General features: G+C 43.0%; 1 protein-coding gene across 4 annotated transcripts in view; it reads left to right on the top strand.

Annotated features, from left to right (window-relative positions):
* TPP2 (tripeptidyl peptidase 2) overlaps positions 1 to 18,939 on the top strand; it is a 656,253-nt gene that overhangs the window by 295,797 nt on the left and 341,517 nt on the right. For all 4 annotated transcript variants that reach the window (XM_086934242.1, XM_086934243.1, XM_086934239.1 and 1 more), the window contains exons 12-15: positions 12,987 to 13,102; positions 13,511 to 13,679; positions 15,639 to 15,796; positions 17,903 to 17,979. In XM_086934242.1, the coding sequence (XP_086790368.1) occupies positions 12,987 to 13,102; positions 13,511 to 13,679; positions 15,639 to 15,796; positions 17,903 to 17,979 (520 nt within the window). The remainder of the gene's footprint in view (positions 1 to 12,986; positions 13,103 to 13,510; positions 13,680 to 15,638; positions 15,797 to 17,902; positions 17,980 to 18,939) is intronic.

The following is an 18,939-nucleotide window of genomic DNA, read 5'->3' as shown; positions in this document are numbered from 1 at the left end:
TAATTAAGTTATCTGGAATCCTTTAATTAAAATTAATGTTCGCGGCATATGAGCTGCAGATTGCACACTGTGCATAGATCGCCACCTAGTGTTGGGCCCTGATGTTTGCAGTTTGTTGTTGTCTTGAAAAGTTATTTGGAAGTCACGAGATAGGTGACTCCTCCTTAGGACCACATTGCGCATGGGCATCGGCTCCATCCCCAGATGGTTTTTTTCTGGCATCGGGCTCAGGTGTGTTTCCTGCGCTCCGGTTTGGAATCGATTTTCCTTTGGCGCGCAATCTTCACCCAGTTCGACGGTATTGTTTCGCTCTCCCTACATCAACGCGATTCTCTACCACTTCGAAGTCTTCGATTCCGTTCGTCGACGAAGGCCTTCGGACCTACCTAGGCCTTACTTTCTAGCTCATGGAAAGGACGCCATTCAAGAAGTGTCCTCAATGTGGGTCGGAATTTCCCCACACCGCCCTACATGAGGTGTGCAACCTTTGCCTTTCACCTTAGCACGAGTCCAAAGACTGTTCAGCATGTGACTCATTCCGCTCCAAGAAAACCATTCCGGACCGACTAGCTCGGAGAACTATGGCTCGCTTGTCCGCTTCGATCCCAGACAATCTTCGAAGAGGGCTTCGATGTGCCAGAACACCGGCACTCCGAAGAGAGTATCAGATGCCAAAGACTCCGAAGACTCCGACGTCGAGGACATCACTCCAGCTCAACGGGTTGTAAGTAAGATCTTGACCCCAACCCTTCCTCGACACCCTCAAAAAAGGCTTCTGTCACACCCTCACCTTCGGGCCCGGGTGCACACCGAGACACTGCTTCCCTCGCCCCGCCTTCGGGCCAGGCAAAGAAGCCCACTAAGCCTTCAGGTGGCTCTGGCTTGAGCCAGCCTATTCACGGTGCCAATCCTATGCCGACACCGAAGAAGAAGCCATCTTCCTCTACTACGCCGACTGTTGTTCCGACACCTAAGCACACGGCGCCGAAGACTAGCAGCGGCTCATCGATGCTGAAACCGCACTCTGAGCCGAGTAAAAAACCGCTCAAAGCGCCAGATGCACAAACGTCGGAGCCGTAAAGACACCCGGAACCGAAAAAACAGGTTCCGGTAAAAGACATTTCAAAAGGGCACACTCCGAAGCCAAAAGACCCGACACCAGCTACCGACTCGGTGCCGAAAAAACCTACGGAGCCGAAAACTTCAACGCTGAAGGATTTGCCCTCATCGGAAGAACTTTTTACACCGGATCCCAATCAGAAAACTCTTGTAAAGGATCCTAAAACCGAACAATTGACTCTCTGCACCAAGAAGAGACCACTTGAGGCGCCAACACCCCCTCCCCCTCCAAAGATGAGACATTGCAATTTCTCCATTAACGGTCCCTTCTCTACCACCTCCCCATACTGTTCCTCCTCCTACACCTCCTCCACCACATCATTCACCTACACCATCTACTAATCCAATTGATGATGTAGACACAGATTCTGATGACATAGGTGGGGGTGCGCACGACCCAGCAGGGACCAATAGTCCCCCCTCAGTCCCCTAATCCATAGGGTGATTACAACACCCATGATGTATACCCTTCCAGACCTCCCCCACCAGAGGCACCAATAGGGTTTAACCTACTAATCCAAAGGGCTGCACAATATCATGGGGTGGACTTGCACACCGATGCAGTGGAGGAAGATTTCCTATTAGACACTTTTGATAACACACAGAGGTCTACTGCCATTTTGCCAATGCTTAAGGGTGTCATCAAGCACTCAACAGAGGTTTTTAAGGATACTGTCAGGGCTAGGGTCCTCAATCCTCGCATTGAAAAAAAATATAAAGCTACCCCTGCAGATCTAGTTTATATTAAAGGTCCAGCACAATTAGATTCTCTAGTAGTGTCTAATGCACGTAAACATGCTAATTCCCAGACTTCAGGTAAGGCCTCACCACCATACAAAGAATCTAACCTCCTTGACGTCTCCGGCAAGCGAACAGTGGCACAAGCAGCTAACATCTGGCGTATTGCCAACACCCAAGCGTTGCTGGCAAGATATGACAGGGCACATTACGATGAAGTAGAGTCCATAATGCAGCACCTACCAGACAAATACAAAAACAGGGCTAATGAACTTATACAGGAAGGTAAAAATATCACTAATAATTCCATTTGTTGTGCCCTAGGCCTCAAGGGCAATCAATACCAGCACCCTACTACGTAGACATGCCTGGCTACGTATTTCAGGTTTTAAACCTGAGGTACAAAACTCCATCCTTGATCAGCCATTTGATGAGACACATTTATTTGACCCAAATGTTGACGTGCCCTTAGAGAAAATGAAAAAAAGACACTGATACAGCAAAATCTATGGGAGCCTTTCAGCAGCAGGCTCCCAGACGTTCCTTTCGTCGCTCATCATAGAGAGGCAACACAAGAGGCTACTCCTCAAAGTCCCTCCACTTCCTACAAAACCCCTGGTCAATCCACATTCACTAAGGGCTACCAGAGAGGGGGTTACAAGGGTAACAACAACAAAGGCAGAGGCAAAAACAACTCCCGCTCTGCCTCTACCCCTACCCAATGACTCCCCCCCCCCCCCCCCCCCCCCAACATTCCACTCCTGTGGGGAGAAGACTTCACAATTCCTGCCTGCCTGGATCAACATCACATCAGACAGGTGGGTGCGACAAATTATTCAGTCAGGTTACTGTCTAGAACTAACATCTACCCCCCCTAACATACCACCAAAACAGCGTCCAATGTCACAAGAACATCTATCACTGTTAAAGCAATAAGTAGTATCTCTGCTAGAAAAAAGTGCAATAGAACCAGTTCCTCTGCACCAACAAAACAAGGGGGTTTACTCTCTATTTTCTGATTCCAAAGAAGGGCGGCTCTCCTAAGGCCTATTTTAGACCTCAGACCGCTAAACGTATACATGCAGTCGGACCATTTTCACATGGTCACACTCCAACAAGTCCTTCTGCTCCTGCTGCAAAACGACTTCCTGGCTACTCTAGATCTCAAGGACGCATACTTCCACATTCCCATTCACAAGGCTCACAGGAAGTTTCTCAGATTTGTAATAGACGGGCAGCACTATCAATTCAAAGTACTCCCATTTGGAGTCACAACAGCACCAAACGTATTCACCAAGTGCTTAGCAGTAGTGGCAGCGCATCTACAAAAACAGCACATCCATGTCTTCCCGTACCTCGGCGACTGGCTCATAAAAGCCAGCTCATACAATCAATGCGTGGAACACTCTGATGCCACCATCCAACTGCTCCACAACTTGGGGTTTACAATAAACCACACCAAGTCTCATCTACAGCCATCCAAAGTACAACAGTACCTCCGTGCCACAATAAACACCTTAGCAGCGCTAGCTTATCCCACTCCAGCAAGGATAGCCAGCATGCAAACTCTTCTAACAACGTTTCAGCTACAACACTCCCTCCCAGCACGAGTGTTCATGCAACTCATAGGGATTATGGCCTCTTGCATCTTCATACAAGAGTGTTTATCACGTCAATGGAACCAGGTTCAAGGTCCCTTAACAGACCTAGTGTTGGTAGACGGTCGAACTCATTGCTCTCTGCAATGGTGGAACACCAAATACCTTTCCAAGGGATGACCGTTCCTAGAGCCAGTTCCTCAGATAATCTTGACTGCGGACGCATCGCTCTCCGGCTGGGGAGCCCACCTACTGCAACACACCATGCAAGGCAGGTGGACACCACAACAAAATTTACTCCATATCAATCCTCTGGAATTACTAGCAATATTCCTAGTACTAAATGCTTTCCAGAAGCCAGTAGCAAACAAAGCTGTGTTAGTCCGCACAGACAACATGACAGCAATGTACTACATACAGAAGCAGGGAGGCACACGCTCCCTGCAACTCTCTCAACTAGCACAGGACATATGGAGGTGGGCTATACCTCAAAACATATTCCTCCTAGCCCAGCATGTACCGGGAGTACCAAATACTATAGCGGATCTGTTAAGTCATCAAACGCAACAGACCCACGAGTGGGAACTTCATATGCAAGTTCTTCAGCCATTCTTTCAGATGTGGGGACAGCCTCAAATAGACCTATTTGCCACCCACGAAAACGCCAAATGCCCAAACTTAGCCGCCAGATATCCACACCCACTGTCAAAAGGCAATGCGATATGGATGAATTGGTCAAACAGATTTGCGTAAGCTTTTCCACCGCTACAACTCATGCCACTAGTAGTAAGCAAACTACAGCAGCATTCTCTGACCCTCATCCTAGTTGCTCCAACGTGGGCCAGACAACTGTGGTACACCACACTGCTACAACTGTCTGTAGTACCGCACCAAAAACTGCACCTGTCTCCACACCTCTTAACACAGAACCGTGGAGAGATCAGACACCCGGACCCATCTCAGCTCAACCTTGCGATCTGGCTCCTGAAGTCCTAGAATTTGGATATCAGAACCTTCCTCCAGACTGCATGAATGTCATTAAAGAAGCTAGACGTCCAACCACTAGGGCATGTTACGCAGCCAAGTGGAAGCGATTTGTGATATATTGTCACAACAACAATATTGATCCCCTAGATGTGTCTATTCAACACATCATAGGATACTTACTGCATCTCCAAAGATGTAACTTAGCCTATACGTCTATTAGACTACACCATGCTGCAATAGCAGCATATCGCAAAACAGACAACATCTATCTCTGTTCAGAGTGCCTGCCATTAAAGCCTTTACGGAAGGCCTTAAAAGAATAATTCCTCCCAGAGTACCACCTTCACCTGTGTGGAATTTAAACGTTGTTCTCACACGGTTAATGGGACCTCCCTTCGAACCCTTACACAGATGTGAATTAAAAATTTTAACAAGGAAAGGTGCTTTCCTAGTAGCTATTACTTCTCTGCAGAGAGTTAGTGAACTACAAGCACTAACCATCCAATAGCCCAGGGGAGGGGAATTCATATCGCCCGACGCCCGAGACAAGCTGATTTCTGTCAGGGGCAAGAAGATTTAATGTCTATTTTGTCCCACGGACAACTAGACATTAAATCAAAGGAAATGGAGACGTCCCTACTTGGCCCCGCCCCTACAGCTATCGGCTCGGTGAGTGGCCGGTAGTGTTCTCTCAGATGCAACTTCTCTTCGCAACTGGTTGTGGCTTCTGCACGCATGCATAGCTCTTGTGGGCACAAAACAATGGTCTGCCTATGAGAGCTCTACAAGCCTCTCTCGCTTAGTTTACTAATGCCATAGTATTCGTGACGACACAGGATGCCAAATACAGAATGAATGCACAATTTATTTTCCTTGCAGGCTACGATTTTAAAAGCACGTTTTTGTGTTTTACTAGCAGCTAATGCCTGTGTGGCTAGTGCTGAAAACTGGACACTTTTGCTCCGCAAGCTTATGAAGTAGGAGATAGAGGCGGCATAAAGAGAATGAAACCGGGATGAGCAAGGAGCGGGGTCTTTGAGAGCGGGCGTAGACTCTGCCAGTATATATTATTTTCCCTCACTAATTGCCACAACAGCACACGAAGGAACTCCATAGTAAAGTCATGTTTTCTTTCTTTAGATGATAATAAGAACGCAATATAAAATCTGCCCCTTTCTTCCGTCTGTTTTGTTGTCCGTTTTCACTTGCTCCTGTGGTGCGGCTGTTCAAAGAAATCAAAAGTGGGGTGGAGATAGCTCATGCAGGATCATAGCGAGTTTGCATTTACAAGCCTTATTTATTTGCTGGTGCGCCAGGAAGCATTCCTGCATGGGTAGCACCGGAAAGGACTGTCTCATCTGGCGTGCGGGGTACCATTTGGCTCAGATTCTCCTGACTATGGAGGCTCTGCAGGGGTTGGAGTAGTCGGCTGTAGCTGTGCTAAAGAGAGCAGTGGAGTTGGATCGGATGGTGCATCAGGTTCCGGACCAAGAGACCCTGATTTGCTGCTTGGAGGGCACAGACCTTGTTGTTCAGCGTCTGAAAGGTGATCTTTTGTTTGGGAGAGACGCTGACAAGTTGTCAGTGTGCTTAGGCATTTCAGGGTATTTTTATTTAACGTTGACATATGTGTAAAATGTAAGAGTTATGCTTTTTGCTCTTTTAGCTACACACTTAACCCAGCATTTTTAAGGCCTTTTGTGAGATGTGATACTCATAGCTGCCGATTTTTCATTGCTTATGGGTGACATTTCCGTGGTTGCAGTGTACTTAAAACGAGTGACATTCTGCTGCCAAATGTTGGCCACCTCAAGTGACATTTTATTGAGTAATAAATAACAAAGACGTAAAGAAATGCATATCAGAAATTAACCCTTTTGAGAAATTAAAACTGCAGCGAAACACCTGAAATAGACTACCTAGCCTACAGGGCATGTTTTGAAAACAAAACAAGTAAAGAACGTGAGGCTGTCTGTCTGAGGAACCAATGCCTAATATTAGGAATTAATATAATCGACAATTAACCAATGTAGGAATATGGTCAATATAATTCTCAAAAATACTTTGCCATCATACGGGTCCGGGCAGGATATTCTTTTCAGATCTGAATAGTATGGATCCTCAATGGTCTGAAAGAATACCTTTTCAAAAGAAGCAGTAATCTTTTATATAGTGCTTCAACCTGCACTCCTGCCATTTCTAAGCACAAACAAAACACATAGCTGCACTCTACAAGGGAATTATTGATTGAAACATTTATTGATCTATTACGCATTAGAGTGAAAACAACATACTTTTTTAGTCAACACGTACTTTCGTCTCCATTTTCTCCATGCTCTTTGGAAAAGGAACTACAAAGCAAGCAGTGAGACCTTTCCCTACAATCCCACCAAATTGGGTGGTGTTTTCTTCCCACTTCCACCCCAAAATTTAATATGAGCAAGTATTTGACCATGTCCATGATGCGAATAGGCTGTGGCAAGATTTGTGAAAACTCCCAAATGCATTATTTTGTGCGTGTGCACAATCGTCCCAGGGGATTCCAACACTGAAACACCCTCTTCTCACACATCAGAAAATATTAATTCATAAGAAAATGTAGGTGTATCTTTTACAAGTGCACATCTGCACTCTGAGCCCAACAAACTGAAAAGCTGTGCTATTTGTGAACCGAAGTTGAAGCAAGTATTGGCAAACAAGAGCCTTAAACAGCCAAAGAGACTGGGGGTGTGCAACGTGTGCCAAGGACAGCCAAACGCATTCTAGATTGTCAGGATTATCACATAAAATAAACAGATACTAACTTGATCTCATTAGAATGAATTTGAATAGTAAGCGGTCATTTTGAAAGTCTGGCCATGGATTCTATTCTGACCTGCCCTCATGGACCTATGCTGGACATCCTTGCCTCCTAATCCTAAACTTCCTACAAACTCTTCCCCTTCTGCAACATACATTTGTATTTTTTATACATTTGTAGAATGTCCTACCTTAGAAGATTAGTGGCTTCTTCCAGCCTTTTTGGAAATCTGTGGTATCTGTGCGGGCAGTATTTCTGCTCCAGTCAGTGCCAAATTAGGCACATGTTATGCAAACCGTTCCGGTCAGGTACAGCTTGTTTATAGAGAGCGCTTGCGTCTATCTATTGTGGGTGTGTTTATGTCTGCACGGGGGTAAGTCTCTAGGGGTGTGGTCCTGCATGTATTTGTGCGTTTGTCCATTAAGTGATTTATAAGTCTATGCATCTATAGCTTAGCTATGTGTCAATGCAATGGTGTTGGAGTGTGCAGTGGGTGTGCTTGCTTGTCCTGGGAGGGTGTGTCATTGTAGTTGGGTTGTGTGTATGTGCAGTGAGTGTGTCAGTTTGGGCAAGATGAAAGGGGAAGAACCAATTAGGCTGGAAGCAGGCCAGACGTCTCATGACAGACATCACCTCCTCAACTGCACAGAATTTCTCATCTATTTCTTTTTTACTGCAACCCTGAGGTACTCTACCTTAATTTTGACTTCTGAATATTGTGCTACCAGAATATTATATACAAAATATTGAGGGCCAAAATTTTGAGAAGGTAATTGGTAAGTAAAGATTTACTATTCTTAACTCCAGACTCTATATTTTGGTTCTCAAGATTTGGCAGCATGATGTTTCTGCAGTAGGTATTTCTACATACAACCAACATGGATCGATGTGCAAATAAGCTGCAGCTTATTTTTGGACCAGTATATCCAAAATACCATACCTAAAGTCAGCTATTCCAGATCCTTCCAACATTTTTGCAAATCATTGATAAATCACTGGTCAGTTTTATTAAAACAAAAATCCATTAACCCTTTCGCTGCTGATGACGAGCTGGGCTCGTCATGGTGCACAGTGGTCGTGTGCTGATGACGAGCCCAGCTCGTCATGAACAATGGGAATTTTAAAGGATCAGCGCAGGAGAAAAATTGCCTTAGCAGCCAAGGTGTTAATGGCTCTGTGCCATCCCACGTAATTGATTTGGGAATAGGTGGGACAAGTTGATTGTCTTACAGGACATGTAGATTTATGTTGCATTTTGTCCCATGGACAAGTAGATTATTAAAAAATTTCCACACCCCTGTAGCCTTTCTTGCAAATGCATCAAAGTAAGGTAGTTCTACGTAAATTCCTGCCCAAAGTCGTTTCTCCATTCTATCTCAATCAGTCTGTGGAACTGCCCGTTTTCTTCTCGCAACCACAGTCAGTAGCAGAAAGAGCTCTTCACACATTGGATGTCAAAAGATCATTGCTATATTACATAAAAAGGACACAACCTTTTCGTAAGACAAAACAACTTTTTCTGTCTTTCTCACCACCACAAAACATCTGGGATAGCTAGATGGATTGTCAAATGCATACAGATTTGTTACCACAAAGCTAAACGTACGTTATTTGACCCTCCTAAAGCCCCCTCTACAAACGTACGTTCTTTGATCCTCCTAAAGCCCCCTCTACAAGAAAAGTAGGGGCTTCAATGGCATTTTTAGGGAACATTCCCCTAGATGACATCTGCAGAGCAGCTACATGGTCTACACCACACACATTCACAAAACACTATTGTGTAGATGTGCAAACAAAACAAGCTAATGTGCGCCAGGCTGTTCGCAAAACATTATTTCAAACTACTGCAACAGAGGGGTGGTCGCCGCTAAGAGTGGGTACTGCTATACAATCTATGCACAGTGTGCAATCTGCAGCTCATATGCCTCGAACGGAAAATGCTACTTACCAGTATGCATCTGTTCTTGGCATGTAGAGCTGCAGAGTTGCACACGCCTACCCGCCTTCCCTTGTCTGTTCCAGTATTATCTTGATTAGATACAAATTACATAGGCATCCTTCCTTTTCTTGCAAAGCTCCATCATTTCCCTAATGGCGAAAAACAATCTGGGGATGGAACCGATGCCCATGCGCAATGTGGTCCTAAGGAGGAGTCACCTATCTTGTGACTGCTAAAGAACTTTTCAGAACAACAAACTGCAAACATCCGGACCCAACACTAGGTGGCGATCTATGCACAGTGTGCAACTCTGCAGCTCCGCATGCCAAGAACAAATGCATACTGGTAAGTAGCATTTTCCTTATTAACCACCACTTTATTTTTATTCGTTTTTGCAATTAATTTTTATTTGGATTTCTTGCCTCATTTTATTTTGGATGTGTTCTACAAATGTATGCATTCGGCATTCTCCAATTAAGAAACTGTATTGTTAACTAGTCTGCAGGGAACCACTGCTTTGTGCTACTTTCTTTTACTACAGTCACATTCACTAAGGTCTAGGCAATTCCAAACATGTGTTACTCAAATGTGTCTTGATAACAGAAATATACAATTGGGTAATAAACCTCTACCAGGGAAACCAAGAGCTGTTTCCACCAAAGCCATTTGAGTATGGGTGCTGGACACTGATATTTAGGAGTTCTCAGCTACATGATGGCTTCACTGAAACTAGAAATGTTTGATATCAAACCTCTTGTATTAACAAACACACACTGATTCCAGTGATGAATTTATTAATACATGCACCCAGAGGGCAATGTAGAGGTGCTCCCTGGTAAACTGCCGACTACTAGTGTTTTGGGTGGCTGGTGTAGACCAGCCTGCCAACAATGACAGGTTTCTGATCTCCTGCAGGTGGGGGCCCGTGCCCTCTCTGAGGGCAGAAACACTACCTGCTTCTCCCGGAGGTGTTGTCACCTCCTCCAAGCAGGATGGTTAAGTGATCAGCGTATCAAGGAAGGTGGCTTCAAAGGCCTCTGCTGCCTTTGATATGCAACCCAAGGCTTCCACAGAGAGAGGAAATGCTACCCCCTGCTCTTGGCTCATTTGGCACCAGGACAAGCAGGAAAATCAGCTACTCGGGTAGCGTGCTTCTCTCTCAGGCTAGTGCCACTCTAAAGGTGGGCTACCTGATGTGAACTTTACTTTTAGAATTCCACTATCTTAGTTTTGGTGGAATTAGGCTCACTGGGTCAGGGTTATTCCCACTTCACACAAGAAGTGATCATATAGAGGATGTAGACACCCTAAAGGTAAGTAGCCCATTGCCTACTACCTGTTACTCTCTGTAGCACCCCTAAATTGAGTATTTATGCGGCACCCTTGGCACCAGGAACTTAGATTCGTCGGATCAGAACAGGAGGACAAAGTAGAGCGAGAAAAATGAGAAATAAAGATTGACTTTGTACTTTTGGCGCCAAACCTTGCCTGTCTGCACCAGTCTTGACCATCATGATCAGCGACTTGTCCTGACCAACTTTTAAGAACCCAGTTAGACTGCCAGCCCTTCGCACATTGCCAGCAAATCTCCATTGGATCAGAGGAGCTGTTCCCCTGCAGTAGTCTGGCACTGAAACACAAAGTCTGGTCTACTGAGTTGTCGCTCCCTGGCCAGCCCGACACAGTAGCCACCCAGGTAGAGGATCCTGTGCTTCTGAAGGTTGTCTGTTCCCAACCAAGTGAGGGGACACCAGGATCAACCGGAGCCACACAGGACCAATACAGGGGTACCGGACTCCTTGCAACAATAACAGTCCGTGAGAGGCTAGTCTGGACTCCCACAGCACTAAGATAGAGCTGCCGTCGAGGGACTTCAGCACAGCAGGGACCCACTAAGAGTGGCCCAGCAGTCCTGAAGTTTGCACCCTCAATCAGCGAGACCGACGACTGCAAGCCTCCAGGATGCACAGAGTCCAGCCGACCTTTCCACTCTCTAGCCGAGCGCCCCAGCCCAGGTACCAACGAACCAGCTGTGCCCTACTTCACCCAGACCCATGTCATTCGAGCCCTCGTTGGGAGCTCCCGAACTTTTCCCCAAGTCCCCCTCTGCAACCTGATTCTATGTGACCCGTCTCCCTCTTTCCACCCATGTAGCGCACACAGCTAGCAACCCAAGCAGCACCTCTGCCTGCACCTGGTCGCCCCAGGGCAGGTAATGAGTTACTGTTGATGGAACTTTGGAGCTTGGCCCCCTTTTGCCCTAAGTCCTAAAGAAGACCCCCAGAAACCGATTGCAAATAATGGTATGTAACGTGCCTTTTTTTCCAGAGCGAAGCATTGCAGCCTTAAGTTGCATTGCACTATTGACTAATCTGTAAAAAAAATCATAACTGCAAAAGTACTTACTGGATAACGAAGTTCTTGGTATCAAAATTTATATAAAAATACAAAGTGTTTTTCTAAATTGGTCTCTGATAAATAATGTCCCAAGTTAGCTGTTGCACACTGTGTATTTCCTCGGTTGTCAGTTGCCCACATCTGAGGGTGCAGAATTTGTTAAAGAGAAAACTGACAGAGCCTGTATGCATGTCTGTTTTATCACATGTTGAAGCGGAGATTGGCAGTGCCATCTGTAGGCATGTAGAAGAGATATTGCAGATGTTTCTGGATAGTCAGGAGTCTAGGAGGATTTAAAAGGTGAGTATTCGGCAGTTCGATTATTCACCAGAATGAGTGTTAACAAAGGTAAGTAAATTGTTCTTTGCAAGCAATCCTTAATCACCCAATTCAAAATATGTATATAAGAGGCAGTGAAATCCATTGACTGAATGCTAAAATATTGTCAACCTATAATTACTGGTAGAATATTTTGTGATGCGAGTCTGGCACAGTGGTCTAAGGGTCCTATTTCGATGTCAAGCGGCAAGCCATCCGACAGCTTCTTGGAGGCTTTCCGCCCGACATTGGTGGTTTCCCTCTGACCGCTGTATTACAATGCCAGCAGTCGAAGGGAAACCCGCGGGGCATTCCACTGTGCTTCCGTGGTGCTAAAGGAGCCAGTCGAAAGGCATTATAATCCCATAAGGACAGCAGAGCCAGCATCAGCTCCGACATCTGGATTATGATGGCACTTTCACACAGCCTTTCCATGTCGTCCTTTCCAACATGAAAAGGCTGTCGGAAAGTGACTTTGAGGGACCCTAGCAAGGTTTCCTTCCCCCTGGCATTCTGCTATGGTGCCCCCCTAAACATCCCTGCACTGTGTGGCAGGCACCTCATGGTGCCTGCCACACAGTGCAGAGATGTTGATAGGCATCCATTTTTCAATTGCAGCTTGTGCTGAAGGCCTTTTCCGCCTGCCACACAAGCTACCATTGAAAAATTGATGTTTCTGACCATTCATAGGGCGTAGCATCCACATTTTGCAATCAGAACGGCCAACCTATGGTCCACTGCATTGTAGGACATTGTGATTAGGCTCTAAGTGTCTAGAGTTTTGTTGATGATTGATTGGACATGTAATCCTGTTGTCCAACTATAAATATTAGTTTGCCACCATCCAGTCAACTGAAAAAAAGCTTATTGGTTTTTTTGGGAACAGTCACAGTGCTACACTCCCCATCCAGCAAAAGCTATTTTTGTATTATGGACCCAACCGAGAAAACATATATTTGCATGGAGCACTGCAGTTAGGTAAATATTTGCATCTAGGATTGACATTTCTAACCTACAAATTATTCAGTGTTCATCTGACCACTTGTGCTTAGTGCTCCAACCATTACACTACCTTTTATATCTTTTTCAGGTCTCAAGGCTAATGGTGTGCCTTATACCGTCCATTCAGTAAGAAGAGCTTTAGAAAATACAGCATTAAAGACCGAAAGTATTGAAGTGTTTGCCCAAGGGCATGGTATTATTCAGGTACTTCAAGATTTCAAGATGAATATGTTCAAAATTGTCTGTGCTTACCAGTGCAGAAGATATTACATTTAATTAAAATCCTGCCAGTTGTCATGTCGGTCCTTCCTACTTTTTACGGTATGCTATCCCCAGTTGTCATGTTGGTCCTTCCTACTTTTTACTGTACGCTATCCACTAGACTTCTCGTTGACCATATTTTGCATGAATATAGATTTCATGTACATTCTCTTGGTATTTTTGTTTACTGAAGATCCCTTAGCAGTATTGTATATGTAATAGAACATCCCATAATGTTTGTTTGCAAGAGCTTGTTTTACACAATGAAACAAGTTAAGCTAGCTGATATCAACCATTTGCGGTCACTCTGTTCCATTTTTTTTTTTTAGCTTGTACATTTTTTCTTCATAGGTTGATAAAGCTTATGACTACCTCATTCAGAACTCATTGACCACTAGTAATGTAGGATTCACAGTTACTGTTGGAAGCAGTAGAGGAATATACCTAAGAGATCCAGTCCAGATTGTTGCCCCCTCAGACCATGGTGTTGGCATAGAACCTGTTTTTCCAGAAAATACAGGTAAAGGAAAAGAAACTTCTTGTTTGAGATTCTTAAATTTACTAATGTTTGGCCATGCTTGTATGGTGCACGGATTCATCATATTTCGAGTTTCAAATGCTGGCCTACTTTTATTTTGTTCATTGTACCACTTCGTTGTTTCAGGCGTTCCACGCTTCTCCTGCATTTAATTTTACATAGATTTGCCTGCTTGACTCATTGTCTGTTGCCTGATTGGGAATCCCTTGTGAATTTTATACACTAAAAGTGTTAACATGCATTCATGCAGTTACGTAAATGCAGCTACATAAAGCAACAAATGCACATAATTTTGTTAGCATTGATACCTTTTTATATATTCACATGCTTGAGTCATTCCCAGTTGTCAGGCTGGGAATCCCCGGTACATCAATATAGCAGTAAACAGTGTAAAAATATACAATGCTAAACAACATATCTTTAGTAGCACATCCATCTCATTTAAACGAACCCAAAAGTCAGCTAATGAGGTGAAAGCCCAATCTTTCCTACTCTGCCTAGAGGCCACCGTAGCTCAAATTTCAAAGCACTAGTGTGAAAATAAAATACATTGAGCCTCTGACCTGGAAGGAGGGCGAGTCGCATGTGACTATATATAAGATATCCATGTTGGAGAATGATACATGCTGAAAGTCAATGGCCTGTACCCTTTTTGGACCAGGCTTGACCTTTTCGTGGTTGACTAAACAACCTGAACAGCTGACCTGATGTGCCTACGCCCTTTGTCTTGTCTATATAGAATCTGAAATATCTACGCAAGTCTAAAGAACGATCTTTCTGCAGTTGAAGATTGGTTTGGAAAGCAAGATCTAAGAATGACAGGTTCATTTAGGTGAAAATCATTTGAAACCTTTGGAATGAATTTAGGGTTGATTCTGAGAAATACCCGGTCCTTCATAAACCTGGGAAAAAGCTTCCTGATGGTGAATGCTTGGAGCTCTTCTACTCTCCTTGGCAGATGTTATAGTTAGGAGAAATGCTTTTTTTACAAGAAACACATTTTAAGTTTGCTTTGTGTATGACCTCAAAAGGTGATCTCATCAGCTGACTGACCATTTAATTAAGTTCCCATTGAACCAGAGGATGTTGAAGAGGTGGAAATTCTATAAAGAGCCTTTTCATAAACTGTTTAATGATCCTTAGAGAAAAGAGTAGATGTTGATGTATCCGTTCTTCTAAATATCAAGATTGCAGCAAGATGGACCCGAACTAAAGAATATTTGAGTCCACTCTTGGTTAAATGTAACAAATATGGAAGTATTGGAAGACGGTTTTATTTGAAATGGATGATTATCATTCTATCACCAGACATAGAAAAACTTCAATTAAGTGTTGTATGTTTTATTAGTTGCTGGAGCTTGAGCCATCTCAGCCATTTACCCCATATCCAGGGTTGAAAGGTCAGTGACCACTCACTCAAAACATGGGCTGAACTCTGATTGTACACCAGATGATTGAGCATAGGTCTGATCACTACAAAAATGTAAAAAGCAGAAAGTTTCTCCAGGGGGCTTTCATGATAGAAACGCTTTAGAAACCTAAAAGGGTAGGACGGCACAGCATCACTAAACCATGTGATGGCCTTTTATTACTGCAAGATTACAATTAAAGTTTTAGTTGGGTTTAGAGTCAGTGTTTCGTTTAAGATCAGAATAAGGATAATGTTTAGTTTAAGAGTTTATATTAGGAATAGGTTTAGGAGGAGAGTTAGTAGACTATGAGCAATATGATCTTGTAAGATATTTATTGTTTAATATTAAATAAAGCATATCGCTATGGATTCTCTGTAGTGGTTTGTTTGTAAAGGTATTCTTTGTACTGACATAGCTAGGACTTGGAGAGCTGTAGCTATACGTGATTACTGTAAGGCCTTCCAGCCTTCCAATGTTTAAATGTTTCATGGATATTGTTTGTCATCTAATATTCTCTTAACTTTGGCAGATAACACAGAGAGAATATCTCTTCAGCTCCATCTTGCTTTAACATCTAGTGCATCTTGGGTTCAGTGTCCCAGCCATTTGGAGCTCATGAATCAGTGTCGGCACATAAACGTCCGAGTAGATCCGAGGGGACTAAGAGAAGGAGTACATTATGCAGAGGTACAGATTGTAGTTTTCTGATTACAAAATTGCTAATGATCTTTAGAGAAATTGTATGACTGCCTGTTGATTATGTGAATTGTTTTATCGTTGTTTTGCAAATACTTGTACAAATAAAATTTTTACTATGTTATATTCTCTCTACGTTTCTAATAAGTTGAAATTTTTTATAGCCCAGTAACAAAATGGCCATAATTAATTGAATAGTAAGCTTGACGTGCATATGTCCTGTCCCAAAGCTTTGTAGGTTAAGAACCTCACCAGCTGTCATAGTTAGCAATGGTTGAAGCAAATTATCCCTAGCATTTCACTTGATGGGCAATATGTATTGTGGCAGATGCTCTGAACGAATATAGAATCAAAGCATGAGACTACCTGCCAAAAAAAGAAGCCTTCAAATTAAAACAGTAAGAAAACATGCATTTTCTATGCAATAGGTCTCGCATTTACGAGAGTTTGAGCTATTGACATTGCAAATAGCAATGCCTTTTTTTGTTTGTTTTTAAAACATAAATAAAAGGCGTTGTCATTTACAATGCCAATAGTTAAACTTGTGTAAATGCGAGACCTATTGCATTGCAAATGCTTGTATATTTAATGCCTGTGAGAAAAGTGTAGAACATGAAATTCTTAACTGTATTTTAAAATGGTTGACTCATTTTGCAATGTCAATTTAAAATGTTTGACATTTTTGAATCTGGTCATTTAGTTGATACAATGAGCGACATTTCTGTAGATAATAAATATATATGTTAAGTATGTTTTTTTATCATTTCCTTGTATGTAACTCACAATAACAATTATTTTAAATTGCTTTAGTCTCAATTCAGTGAGGAGGAACTACAAAAAACAAGGATGAAGGTCCGCAAGTGCTAAATCACACTTTTTGCCGAGTTTTACACTCTCCCACGTCGACTGCCGGCTGGTTTCACTAATTTACATTCATGCCGGTGATAGGACAAATACCACAGAGGGAAATTACCACCAATCAGAGATTTATGATGTGCACAGTGACCATGCAGAAACAAAGATTGATGTTGCGGAAGTGGCTGTCATTTTTATCCATTTCATTTTTGGCAATAGATTCAATAATGTCCCTACAATTTTTGAGCTTGTAGGAGTGTCTAGTAAGATAGTATAAATAATAGACGGCGGTACAGCAACTGCCAGCAGTGGTAATTTTACCACCGGTATTAACTTTTACTATGAGGGGGATTTTTTTACCCACTGTAATGGTTTGGTATGGCGTTAAAACAAATTACCACCTGCGGAATTCACACTGCCCGTTGCAAAATGCCAAAGACACTAGCTCTGATAGGACGGGCATAGCTACCACCACTCCCAGTATCAAACACACCAATTATTTTTGTGCAAAACTACCATTCTATTGTTGAAATAGTGACACTTTGCACATTACAGCATGGTGGCTCAGAATTCAGCAGAGTTCCACCCTTTCTTACCCATCCCCACCCCACTTCCTGGAGCCACTGAAGTGGAGTTTGAAGAAGTCCTCACCAAAGCCAGGTGGTGGGTGGAGATGGCAGAAATATTTGAATAGGAGGATGTTTGCGGTGCATTCACAGGAATGATTGTGGATAATGAGGAGCAGGGGCTTTCATTAACCATAGGGAGTCAAAAGCCCCAACTCATTGGTGCATTAGTCAGGATGACTCCCAACAAACAAAAAATACAACCTCCTACTAGACGCGCCTCCTTAAGAATCAAAACAGAAAGCCACATCTGAGATGTCATCCTTGATGCTGTTACGTATTTCAGCAACACTTGCAAATGTATTGCGTGTAAGATTGAGCTTGTACAGAAACTGTACCTTACTGCTGTGCCATGCAGTTGAAGCTGGAAACTTGATTATTTATTTCTTAGGTAACAAATTTATGGATAAACATTGTGTGATTCAGAAACCTGTTAGTTGTAAAATATATATCTTCTTAATTCTAAAAGAAGTACACCCACACACCATATCGTAGCTGGATAGTAGCCTTCCATCAGAAGTGTTGTGGTTTACTGCAGTGAAAGAAGTTTAAAGAACATAAATGCCTTTGTAGATCGAAACATTTATCATTTAATGCTGCTTCTTTATTCTTCCAGGTTTGTGGTTATGATTTGTCCACGCCAAACTCAGGTCCATTGTTCAGAGTTCCAGTAACTGTTGTCATACCAAGGAGGTTAGGAAACACAACTTACATTTTTTGTTGATATGCTTTGTCATAGTATGGGGAATGGTCACTAGTTGTGGTTCATGTTAACAGGATTTGTGAACTGTCATTTGTAAATTACTGCAGCATGAATGTTATGGATTCACAAGTACATAATTATCCCTCATCTGTCTTATTTTAGTAGGTGAGAAAACAGATAATTGTCCTTGATGAATTAAGATAACATTTGATCATTTGTGTCATTCAAATTTTATAATTGGGATACACTGTGGATTTTTTGAGAACCTTATTCACTGGCCTGAATCATACCCAAGCTTTCTCAAACCTAAAAAGAGAACTGATAGCATGGTCAATGGTAAATAACACTTTAAAAACATCCACAGGACAAGATTGTTTCATGTGCATTGTACAGAATGGGGGCACATGCTGGGTTCTACTTAAACTGTTTACTGTTTTGTGAATATTTCAGTTTCACAAAAACCTGAAAATCTCCCCTTTTAAACTTTACTTTATCTTGGTACATGCGAGGTCATAATAATGGGTTTTCTACTATTTACCCCAACCATTCCCAAGATCCACTACCTCCTTCTCAGCTGTCTCCATTGCCCATGGAGGCACACCTCTACTGCAAGTCCTGTCTACAAACTCTAACTTGCGCCATAACCCTTTTTTCCTGTCCTCTAATGTTGTTTTATTTTCATTTCCTTCCACCCTGCTTTGCTGCCTTTCTTCACTCCTCGAACTATTCTTCTTTCTCACCCAGCAGCTTTGATGTTGCTTTTTTCATGGCCTCCTTTTAGAGCCTATTTTTGCTTTGGACTGATGTTTTATTGTCCATCTTTCAGTCGTTCTAAATAATCAGCAGTTGAATCCCCCCTTGCTTTCTGTTTAAACTACTACATTGACGTGCTCTTCTCTAGTTGTCTGTAGGAGGTTGTCATGCCCAGCTTTTAGTTGCGGCAAATTTGT

Source organism: Lissotriton vulgaris, chromosome 8 (genome assembly GCF_964263255.1).
Source record: "Lissotriton vulgaris chromosome 8, aLisVul1.2, whole genome shotgun sequence".
Classification (NCBI taxonomy): Eukaryota; Metazoa; Chordata; class Amphibia; order Caudata; family Salamandridae; genus Lissotriton; species Lissotriton vulgaris.
Note: the sequence above shows the minus strand (reverse complement) of the source record. Positions and strands in the feature narration are given on the sequence as shown.